Raw genomic sequence first — 12,214 nt, 5'->3', positions numbered from 1 at the left:
TACTCAGCTCTCTTTTGGTTACTATTTGCATGGTATATTTTTTTCAACCATTTACTTTCAATGTACTTGTAAATTTGAATTTAAGGTGAATATCTTGCACACAGCATATGGTTAAGTAATGTTTGTTTGTTTTTTATCTCTTCTGCCTTTTGTCTGAAGTGTTTAATCCATTTACATATAAAATCACTATGGTTAATGCAGGACATTCTTCTGCCATTTTCCACTTAGGCTTTGTAAATCTTAAAACTTTAAAAAATTTTAATTTAATGCCTACTTTTATATTTATTTAATATTTTTCATTGTATCACATTGAGTCCCTTCTCTTTTCCATCTTGACATATTTTTCATGTATTTTCCTTATGTTTATCAGGGGGTTATGGTTTAACATTACAAAACACATTTTAATGATCAGTTTTTATTTTATTCAAGAACTCTAACTCAACTAACTCCTATTAACTGTTTATGTAGACTTAATTTTAGACAATGTAAATTGTTAAGAATATGAAGTTATTATAGTATACAAAACCTTAAGCAGACCACTGTATTTTAAGTCCATGGTCCATCAGGAAACATTATCAGGTATATATTATGAACAGAAAGAGGCGGTTTTTATCTGCAAAATGGACTGACTTGTAGATGTTAGGGCCTTTAGCTGGCAACAGGTTTTTAAAATATTGTATGTAAGTTTGCCAATTTTATAATTTTGTTTCAGTGAGGTTTTTTTGTGCCTGTGAAGCAAGGAATTGTAATACAGTGAGTGTACCAGTACTATAATGCTTTTTTGTTTTGGAGGCTGCCATCAAATCATCTACATTTTGAATAGTTATAGATCCCAATGCTGGAACTAATTTTTAAAAGTTGATTTTTGTAAATAACTAGAAAAAAATAGTAGGAGAAGCTAAAAATGCTAAAGGAAACTTTTGTAATCAATGTTGGACACTTTTATAAGTAAAACAAACTATTAGACTGGTCTCCAACAAGTACAGAAGGAAAAAATAAATAAACAGAACATACTGCTGATCAACTACAGAGGAAATCCTTGCAGATGAAGATAATAGTGTCAGAAGTCAGAATAATTTTAAGGTTAAGAGCTACAGAGGTTAATAGGACAGAAGATGTATTTATTTTTCTAAGATCTTATATAAATTTATGTAAAAATCAACCATCTTTATCAAATTTACCTTTCTTATTTGTAGGAAGTATGGGCTTATTCCAGAGTAAGTGTGCCTTTTTAATTATTTTATATTTTTTATGACTTTTTATATTCTTTATAATTGAGCTCCTGACGAAAAATATTGTTTTATGTGTGACTATTGCTTGCCTTTTCAGTAAGATATTTTTATTGGTGTTATACCTCAAAATTAAACCAGTATCAATGTTCTCTAGGGTCCAAAATGATGAATTGGTTTGTTTTAATTAGGGGTGTTTTCCACCAGGGTATGAAATGGCATCCACTCTCTACCATGTACCTAAATTTTAGAAGACATAGTAGCCAAATCAGATGCCTTTATTATTATTATTTTTTTATACCAAGGAGCTTCACAGAGACTACCCAGAGTACAGAAAATGTTAGCTATTAGGTTGTACAGCAGGTATCTCTCCAATAAATTTATAGAAGAATCTCACGTAAGTAAGAAAAAATGTTTTTCAGTCAGAGGACCTACCTATATGGGAATCACAGAGGAAAAGGAGCACAGCTGATCCAAAATACCAACATCTTGTATTGACCAGTCACCACATGGAAAGCAAGAAATTCTTGAAGAAACTGTAGAATGATTAGTCCTAGTATTACCAGTTCCTACCTTAAGATTCCTTAAATCTTTCAAGTTTATGCCACTTGCCAATCACTCTTAGCTTTTTGACCTTTTCAGTATCCTTGTTCCTGTAATTTCTGAATCCTCCAGACTCTCTCTCCTTTATTTTCTAATATAGGTCTTTTTTCCCCAATATTGTCTTTATTTTTAAAAATTTTATTTATTTATTTTTCCCCTATCCCTCACTGTTTAATACTCACTGTCTGCTTCCTGTGTCCATTCACTGTGTGTTCTTCTGTGTTTGCTAGTCTTCTCTTTAGGCAGCACCAGCAACCAATCCTAGGACATTTCAGAGCAGGAGAGAGGCACTCAATTTCCTGCACCACTTCAGCTTCCTGGTCTGCTATGCCTTCTACTGTCTCTCTTCTGTGTCTCTTTTTTTTTTTTTTTTTTTTTTTTACATCATCTTGCTGTGCCAGCTTTCTGTGCAGGCCAGCACTCCATGTGAGCCTGCAAACCTGTGCAGGTCAGCACTCCTCATGGGCCAGCACTTGGCACAGACCAGTTTCTGCTCAGGCCACATCTGCTTGCCATTACCAGGAAGCCCTGGGAACCAAACCCTGGACCTCCCATGTGGTGGATGGGAGCCCAATCGCCTGCACTACATCTACTTCCCCAGACTCTCCTTTTATAACTTTTGTCCAAAGTCTTGTACTTTTAAAATAATGACATACAATTTCTCTTTTTCTTTTACTCCTTCTATCATTTAGTCAATGTAAAAAGTATTAATTTCAATAAAGAGATTTGACTGAGCAGATAGCACAGAAGTTATTTTTGAATTTTTTTTAATTAGAGAAATTGTAGGCTTTTCAGAAATGTCATTCAGAAAATACAGAGTTCTGATATGCACACATACCCTTTATCAAGACCTAACACAGGAGTTTTAAATGTTTTCTTTGTCTTTTTTAAAATTTTCCCAAAATTATGTACCTGCTGCTAAGATTTGTTGCTATGGTTTTGTTGTTGCTGTTGATGTTGTATTTTCGTTTTTTACTCTTTCACAATGCTTTTAATGTTTATGTTATTTGATTTTCTTGAAATTCTCTAACACAGGACAGACTTTTCACAGACACTGATGAGGGTCTGTGACTGGAAGGTCACAAGCCTAAGTATTGTATTGAATTGTACTGAACAAAGAGGAATCACTACCATGGAAGGGCATTTTATCACATTTTGTTTAAACCTGAGTTTGGATACTGAGAGAGGGAACTTAAACAAAGGTGATTAGGGCTGGAGGGCAACTTTGGCTAACCCTTGGGTTGATATCAATATATTTTGAGAAAGCCTCAACAAACTGGTAATGGAAATCAATGGGGGTACTCACCAGTCTTCTGGAAATACCTCTGCTCCCTTTCTCAGTCACCTTTAGCAGGAGGACATTTAGCAACCTCTGTTGATGGCTCTCTTACAACTAAATTTTTCCATAGTTGGTGTGGGAAGCAGATGGTCAGCTTTCCTTGGCCACCACTCCCCATGTTGTGGTGAACTTCATATTCCAACGTGTTTGCTCCATCAAATGAACAAAGTCTGCAGCAGCCAGAGTCCTAACCATGTGTAGGGTTGTAAACTAAAAGTACACCACAGAAGACTTGTAAATGTCTGGGACACAGGAAAAATAAGACTTTAAATAATTTATATTAGCTGGTGAGAAAGGCATAAAGATTACCTGGGAAGATTTGCTTGTCTCTTAATTAATATATTTTTAGTCAGCCAAGAGGGTGCTGATGCAAAGTACCAGAAATCTGTTGGCTTTTATAAACCGTATTTATTTGAGGTAAAAGTTTACAGTTATAAGGCCCTAAAGAGTCCAACTCAAGGTACCATAAGAGGTACTCTTTCACCAGTGTCAGCTGCCACATATTGAAGCAGTATGGCAGGCAATCTCTGCCTGGTCTTTCCTTCCTTCTTCCTTTTAAGGTTCCATAGTCCCAGCTTCTTCTGATCTCAACTGTAGGCTAGTACAGGGTTCATTTCTTTCTGGGTCTTCTCAGCTGCTCAGGGCTCTGAGTGTGTATTTATATAGCCCACCAAGGAGGCAGGGACTCAACCCTCAGTCACGCCCTACTGATGTGGTTGAATCAAAGTCCTGATCTTAATGGGTAATTTAATCAAGACATGTCAGCTGAATATAATGCATTCAAGGGTGTCATACCCAGAGGAATAGATTAATTTACAATCTTTTTCTTTTTTTGGATTCACAAAAATAATCTCAAGCTACCACATTATACCCTCTGAATCCCAAAAAGATGTTACAATATTTTAAAAAACAAAACACAACACCTTAAATCAATAACAATGCAACGTACAAGATCACATCACAATCAGTTTATAGAAATGCAGTTTGTCTTGGGTCAAAGTTCCCACTGGCTGTAGACCTGTGGAACTTACAGAACAATTTGTCTGCTTCCAATATACAAAAGGACAGACATAGTATAAACATTTGCATTACTACAATTGGCATTGTGTGGTTTCCACAGGACAGGGCATCACAGGTTTATCTGGCAAAGTCTTAGCAGAATTTAGGGCTCCGAAGTCCCCAGCAATATCATCATCAACCCATATGTCTCCATCCCAATATTCAAGGTTCCATTCCTTTTCAATCGATGTCTTTACTTTAACTGCATTCATTCTGCAAGGTTGACGTTTTAGATTCCTTTGTAAATCTGCTACCGTACAATGAGGCTCTCAGTCTGGTTTTTAGTCATCTCAAGTCTATGGCTGCATGAAACAAGAATTTCTTTCATAGCACAAATAGAAACTTTCACATCATTCATGTAGTGTTTAAGTTGTAAATTTGAAGCTTTTAGCTCATCCCTCTCTTTTATAATAGTATCCAGAGTATTTAGGAAGAGTCAGCCAACATCATTGTACCTTTTGATTCCAAAAAACTCTTTTAAGTTGTTGAAAACACTCTCACTCAGATCCTTGCTTTTATAAACATGGAAGTATGGGAATCTAGTTATGATATTTTGCATATCTCCATTGCCAACTCACACCATGGGCTGTCAGTGGCCTCTTGATGATTGGAAAGGGAGACATTAGAACCTTGGGTCCAGTTAGAGTAGAGAGCCACTTGCAAAATCCCATGTTTAAAATTCTGTTTCCACTCCTGGTATCAAGCCGTATTAGTCAGGGTTCTCTAGGGAAACAAAATCAGCAGGAGATGTCTGTAAATAGTATAAAATTTTCTCACGTGACTGTGGGGATGAACAAGTCCAAATTCTACAGGGAGGCTACTAACCAGGGGCTCCAGTGAAGGTCCTTGATGAGTTCCAGGAGGCATTCTCTCTGAATGCTACAATCACTTCCCCTTTTAAGGCATTCAACTGATTGGATAAAATGTCACCCATTACTGATAAACTCCTTGGTTGATTGTGGGTGTAATCAGCCATCTATACAATGAACTCACTGATGACTAATGTCCACAAATGTTCTCATATGATAGTTAGCCCAGTGCTTGCTTGACCAAACAACTGGGCAGAATTACCTGGCTGAGTTGACACATTAGTCTAACCATCACAATATTGATCACTTCTCATTTTGTTTACGTTTTTAAAGTGACTAGTTCAGCTACCCTCCATATTTTTTACTATCCTGAAATGAAATTCACCTAAGAAATCTTTTAAAAGAATTATGCCTTAACAACAATATAAAGGATATATTTTTAAATAATGTGAAAGTGATTTGCTGACTGATTGTATGCAGGGTGTGAAAGAAATCATAAGCTTGTGATAGTGCCCAAGACTTTAGTTTGAGCAACTAGATAAGTGATGGTACAATTTACTGAGATGAGGGAGAAGAGATGGGGAAGAATTTGGAATAAGAGGTGCTGTTTTCTCCATGTTAACATGTTCTGGGTGCCTATTAGATGCCAAGTAAAGGTGTCAGGAGGTTGGTGCATATCTAGATTTCCAGGGGAGAGGGCAGAGCTGGAGGCAAAATTTGGGAATTGTTTATATAAAGATGGTATTTAAGGACAAGAGATTGGATGAGATCACTCAAAAAGCAGGTGATGAAAAGAGGAGAAAGTGATCCAGTCTTGAGTATAGTAACATGCCAATATTAAATGATCTCAAAAAGACAAGTTATGTGTGAAAGTGCCTAATTCTTTCTTTTTTGCCAATATCAGATATTATCGCAGTGATATTGAGAATATTATATTGAAGATATTTCAGATTCAGCAGCTAAATTGACTCAGTCATAGTCTTGCTGTCATGATTTTAGTTCCCAACCTTGAGCCCATAGCAAACTCTGGCTTCACATACATCTTTCTTTCAGATCCTAGATGGAATTCTCAAAAGCAGTCATCTTCTGTTGGCCACTTGCCAGAGCAGTGCCTTGAATTTGGCTTCAGTGAATCTGTGGCTTTTCTCCACTCGGCACTTTATATTTCCTTTTGTTTCTGGTCCATTAATATTTGTTTAAGAGCCTGAATGTGCTCTTGTGCTTTCTCTTTTAATATTATAGTTATTATTGAGGATAATTTTTATCAGTTATTGCTTTATTTTAGGGGTGGAAAGGTGGCAACATATTGAGTAAGCATTTCAGTATAAAATGTCTCCACTCTTATTTCTAATCTTTTTGTGTTATTATATGTTGGATGTGGGTTTTGTAAATTTTCTAGTTTAAAAATTACAAATGGATTTACAAATTTGGATTGCTGACACATTCAAACTTACTTCTCTATAATCTTATTTGTATTTTCTATTTTGATTCTTGACTCTTTATTTCTTTTTCTCCCTATTAGATCGCCATAATTTTCATTATCTATCTCATTTGGAACTGTGAGAAACCCTTCTATAAGATTTCAAATCCTATGACAGGTTGCATACTCTGAGAAACTCCCATAATAGTGAAATTTCCCTGACTGACCACTTCTAGATACACCAGTTCTTTCACCTTCTCCTCTGGGCATGTTAATCGATTTTTTCTAGAGGCTTACACATTTTGTAACTATATTCACTATATTAAATGCTGGGCAAACAGCAATTGTCAAAACAGACATGACTTCTGCCTTCATATAGCTTCTAGTTCATTGAAGGAAGTAAATATTTAACCGGAAAAAAAACTTAATATTTAGTTGTACATTGTAATACAGTGTCTTAGGATAAGGAATTAGCATGGGATACCTAATGTGAATAAAGTAGTCAAGGAAGACATTTCCAGGTAGTTGATATGTAAGCTGAGGTCTCAATGATGAAATGGAACCAGCTTCTGAAAAGCACAGGAAAAATATTTCCGAGCAAATCAGAGGCATTTGCAAAGAATTTGAGGCAGAAAAGCAAGCTTAATACAAACTGAAAGAATATTAATGTTAAAATGCCTTAGAAAAGGGAACAGGGAAATAGCTCTATTCGATATTAGGGACATCAGAAGGAGTCAGATGATCTTAGGAGTCATTTTAAGAAGGTAACATTCACATTAAAAACCACTTTGTTCCTAATATGACCACTGTATTAGACAGAATCCAATGATTGTTAGAGTAATTTCACAGGTTATATTCTTTGAAAGTAGATGCTGAGATCAATTTTGACATTAAGAAAATTTACTGTGGAACACATGTGGCAGGGGGCGGAGAGGAGTCAAGCAGTGATGCATTTCTGACAAAGGCTATGTCAACTCTATGAGGAAATTTGATTCATTTATGGCCCATCAGAGTTGCCCTGTGGTGAGCCAAAATGGCTCAGTTTTTATAGTCCTGCTGCAATCAGTCATTTGGTAGAAGTCTTGCTTCTACCCAGGGGTGGTATCTTCTGGCTTGTTGATGATTTGAGGGTTCCTTGGTTTTTCTGGTACTTGACACAGCATGTGTCAGCATCATCTCCTTCCTCTTCCTGGTTCCATTGACTTTGAGCTTCTAGTTACTCCCTGTGGTTTCTCTTCCTATATCCAATTTCTCTTGCTTATTAGGACTTTAGCAATATTAGATTACAGCTCACCCTCATTCAGTTTAGGCACACCTTAACTAATAACACCTTCGAAAGTCCTATTTACAAGTGGGTTCACACCCACAAGAACAGGGACTGGGACTTTAATATGTTTTTGGTGTGGGACTTGATTCATTCCCAGCACCAATAAAGCTTTATTAAATGACATATTTGACCTTTGGCAGTAGTGGTTCCTTATTTTTGGACAAACTGGATTGATTTTCCCAGTTGCATGCAATAGGCTCCAGGGACAGAAAAGAGTGGGTGAAGAACATGACAGAAATTGTTTATTCATAATTTTGAAAGAATTAAAACATTTCTGAATTTCCTATATCATGGAAAGAGTTAGAGAAGAGTTTGCAGCACAAAAGATGTTGCAAGACACCTGCATCAATATATGGCATTGCATACACTTTCAGATAAGGTCTACAGTAACAAGGATAGTGGTGGTATAAGACAGATTTCTTCTGTCCTACCATTATTTCTATGGAAGAATAATTGGAACTGTTTGGGAAAATCCATTCTTAAGAATGTAAATGTAAAACTGAAAGACCAGTTGTTAGTTTTGCCTTACTGAAATATATAGAAGGTCTTTTACGGATTGTTTAGATGTATAAGAATTTATGTTCTTTTTAGCAAAATTCCAGAAACCCAGAGTTTTCTCCCATTTTTAAAGGCAAGAGTCTAATCCAGAAAGCCATATAATTTCCAATAAGGATATCTCTGGTTCTCATTGCTGTATTAAAATCTACTTCAAGTATGTAGGCCTTTTCTAGCATCAGTTAAACTCAGCAATTATTTTATCTTTGTTTCCCAGCTGCTAAAACAAATACATATAATGGGTTGTGTTAAACAAAAGAATTTATTGGTTCCTGGTTGAGGCTAGAAGTCCAAATCATGGCATCAGCAAGGTGATGCTTTCTCCCCAAAGATTATGGTGTTCTGAGATTGACTGTTGGTGATCCTTCATCCTTGGTTGTCCCATCATGTGGCAAGGCACATGGAGACATCCTCTCTTTCTCCTCCAAGACCCATTGACTTTCAGCTTCTTTTTCTTCCATGTGGCTTTCTCATCTAAACCTTCCAGTAATTAAGGACTAAGGCCCAATCTTATTTGCTTTGGCCAAGACTTAGCCAAAAATAACATCTTCAGAAGGTCATTTTAAAAATGGATTCAGGGAAGCAGACTTGGCCCAATGGATAGGGCTTCCGCCTACCACATGGGAGGTCCACGGTTCAAACCCTGGGCCCCCTTGACCCATGTGGAGCTGGCCCATGTGCAGTGCTGATGCATGCAAGGAGTGCCCTGCCACGCAGGGGTGTCCCCCCGTGTAGGGGAGCCCCACACTCAAGGAGTGTGCCCCATAAGGAGAGCTGCCCAGTGCGAAAGAAAGTACAGCCTGCCCAGGAGTGGCACTGAACACACAGAAAGCTGACACAACAAGATGATGCAGCATAAAGAAACACAGTTTCCCGGTGCCGCTGATAAGGATAGAAGCGGTCACAGAAGAACACATAGCAAATGGACACAGAGAGCAGACAACTGGGGTGGGAGGGGGAAGGGGAGTGAAAGAAATAAAAAGAAATATATCTTTAATAAATAAATAAATAAATAAAATGGATTCACACCTTCATACCCACAGGAAAGGATTAAGGTTTAGAACATGTTTTTCTCTGGGGATACATAATTCTACATACCACAATTTTCTTATACTATTATTGCTTCAAGAGATATTTCTAGCATTTGGGGAAGATTCAAAGAAGAATAAGGTTTAGGGCCTTAGCTTAAAGAGATGTAATATTTAGACATTTAGGCAAAGGCTTTGCTTCCTCTGTTTTCTAAATGGTTGGCTATAAGAGAAGCAAGTAGTGGAAATTGAATCGTTATATTACATTATGTAATACATTCATAAGGATGGATTCTAGAATTTTATACTTATTCTTGATTTCCAGGATTTCAACCAACTTCTACAAACTGAAAATTCCTAGATTTTCAGCTTAGATTACTCTTCTGAGATCCACTAAGGATAAATTTCAGAATCTGGATGATGCAGCAAATACAAAATTCCTCATATTCTTCCAACTCAATGAGCCTCTTATTCACTCCTACCATGTTCCTTCTCATCATTGATACATTGGTGAATTGCAGCAACATTCATTCTCTAAGGTTCCCAAGTGAGCCAATTGTAAATAATATCTGACTGCTTTTTCCTCACTCTCCATTCTTTGTTTTTGCAATGGCTAAAATAGCTTTCCCATGTTTAAAAACTTCCCTAAATATCTTCTCAAGTCAAGCTCTTCTAGATCCAAATGAATGCTAGACTGATTTTCAAAAATGCAAATCTCCTTTAATTTCTCTATTTAAACTCCAAGAACTCTCCACATATCTTTTAAATTAAAGTCAGACTTTTGTTTAATGATCCTGCTCCTCCTTCCCCCTACCTTGAAGTTATATTTCCTGTGTTCTTCCCTTGAAATCTCATGTCTAGATTTGTATGCTAAAGGAATATGTAAGAAATCAAGAGAGAGAGTAGGTGGTGCTGATAGCCAAGACTACTAATTTTTTATGTATTATCATTAAGAAGTTGTTGTTCCTAAAAACAACTGATTCATATCACTGTTTAGAGAGAGATTAATGGTGTAACAATGGTCAATGTTCTTTAACATTTTTGGTAAAATTTTACATAGTATAAACCCACATAGAATATATAATTGCTTTTTTCTAATTAAAAATTTGCCATATTTGAGTGTCCTTCAGAGTGAATGAAGTCAATCCATATGGATAAAATGTACCTTTTCACTGCTTTTACATTGAAACTTCTTCAAAATGTTTACCTATAATAAAATAAAGTCCACTTTTCTTCTTTTCAATATTATTCTTTACTGTAAACATTAAAATAATGCTAAACCCCTTGTAAAATTATCAAAACTAAATGATAAATTATAGTCTCTGAAATATAGATATCATAAACATTAGGAACATTTGTTTGCTGGGATTTCAATAATTAAGGTCTGGAAGTCTCAGAATATATTCTTTCACACTTTATCAAATCCCTTTTTTTCAAACAACCTGTGTTGTTCCCTCAACACATTTTCCAAAGTCTTGGTTCTCTCACCATTAAATTCAACTCTCCCTCTCCTTTTCTGTAATTTTTATGAATTCAAATATCTAATAGGTTATTCCCAACTCTTGAAGGAAGATCTTTTATTTTTTAATGTATCATCCAATGCATATTATTGGATACATTCCATTCAGAATTCAAATATGATTTTGTTTAAAATATAAATGTTTTAAATACTTATTAAGGGAATTACTGATGGAATGTAATAAATCAATTCTGTGCCTTTCAGATATGGATCAATGTATCAAATGTCCTGAAGATCAGTATCCAAATAAGCAAAGAGATCGATGTCTCCCAAAAATTATTACTTTTTTGTCCCATGAAGATTCACTAGGAGTTGTTCTAGTCTCTATGGCCATTTGTTTCTCTGTTTTCACTGCTCTGATTTTAGGACTATTTGTTCGATATCAAGACACACCCATTGTTAGAGCAAATAACCGAAATCTCAGTTATATCTTGCTTGTCTCCTTAATGTTCTGCTTCCTCTCCTCCTTGACTTTTATTGGTCAACCAAATACAGTCACCTGTATCCTGAGACAAACATTCTTTGGAGTTGTATTTTCTGTGGCTGTGTCTGTTGTTTTAGCAAAGACCTTCATTGTGACTGTGGCCTTCAAAGCCATCAAACCAGGAAACACATTAAATATGGAGAAGGTGATATGACTCTCAAATGCTATAGTCTACATTGGTTGCCTCATTCAAGTATGTATCTGTGCACTATGGCTGGGAACCTCTCCCCCTTTCCCTGAGATGGACACACAATCTGAGTTTGGCCAAATCATCCTTCAGTGTAATGAGGGATCCACAACTGCCTTCTATTGTGTTTTGGGTTACTTGGGCTTTCTGGCATTTCTGAGCTTGACAGTTGCTTTTCTGGCTAGGAGGCTGCCAGACAGTTTCAATGAGGCAAAAAAAATTACCTTCAGCATGCTGGTTTTCTGCAGTGTGTGGATTTCTTTCATACCCACCTACCTGAGCACCAAAGGCAAAGCCATGGTGGTTTTGCAAATCTTCTCAATCTTGGCTTCCAGTGCTGGCTTACTGGGATGTATATTTTTTCCTAAATGCTATGTGATTCTATTGCAATCAGATAGGAATTCAAGAAAAAATTTGCTTGAACAACTTTCTTCCAAAAGGCAAAGGATTTAATATTCAAGCTACATCAATGATATGGCATGAAATAAATGCATTTCAATAAAACAATGATCATTACTCTTTAATCAAGTGGCACCATTTTTGTTGGAAGCAGCACATGATGGTGTTAAAATCTCTGTGATCAGAGAAAAAAATGTTCAAATTCAGTCCCCTTCCTTGTTGGCTCTAACTTCATTTCATTTAATAAGCGTTTCCT

At 36.3% G+C, this 12,214-nt stretch overlaps 1 protein-coding gene across 1 annotated transcript in view; it reads left to right on the top strand.

Annotated features, from left to right (window-relative positions):
• The window catches only part of LOC101414076 (vomeronasal type-2 receptor 26-like), a 40,167-nt gene extending 28,155 nt beyond the window's left edge, over positions 1 to 12,012 (top strand). The window contains 1 exon segment of the mRNA XM_058282336.1: positions 11,093 to 12,012. Coding sequence (XP_058138319.1) covers positions 11,093 to 12,012 — 920 coding nt within the window.
• Positions 12,013 to 12,214: the final 202 nt, after the last annotated feature.

Source organism: Dasypus novemcinctus, chromosome 20 (assembly GCF_030445035.2).
Source record: "Dasypus novemcinctus isolate mDasNov1 chromosome 20, mDasNov1.1.hap2, whole genome shotgun sequence".
In the NCBI taxonomy this organism is placed as follows: domain Eukaryota; kingdom Metazoa; phylum Chordata; class Mammalia; order Cingulata; family Dasypodidae; genus Dasypus; species Dasypus novemcinctus.
This window is presented reverse-complemented; position numbering and strand designations above follow the sequence as displayed.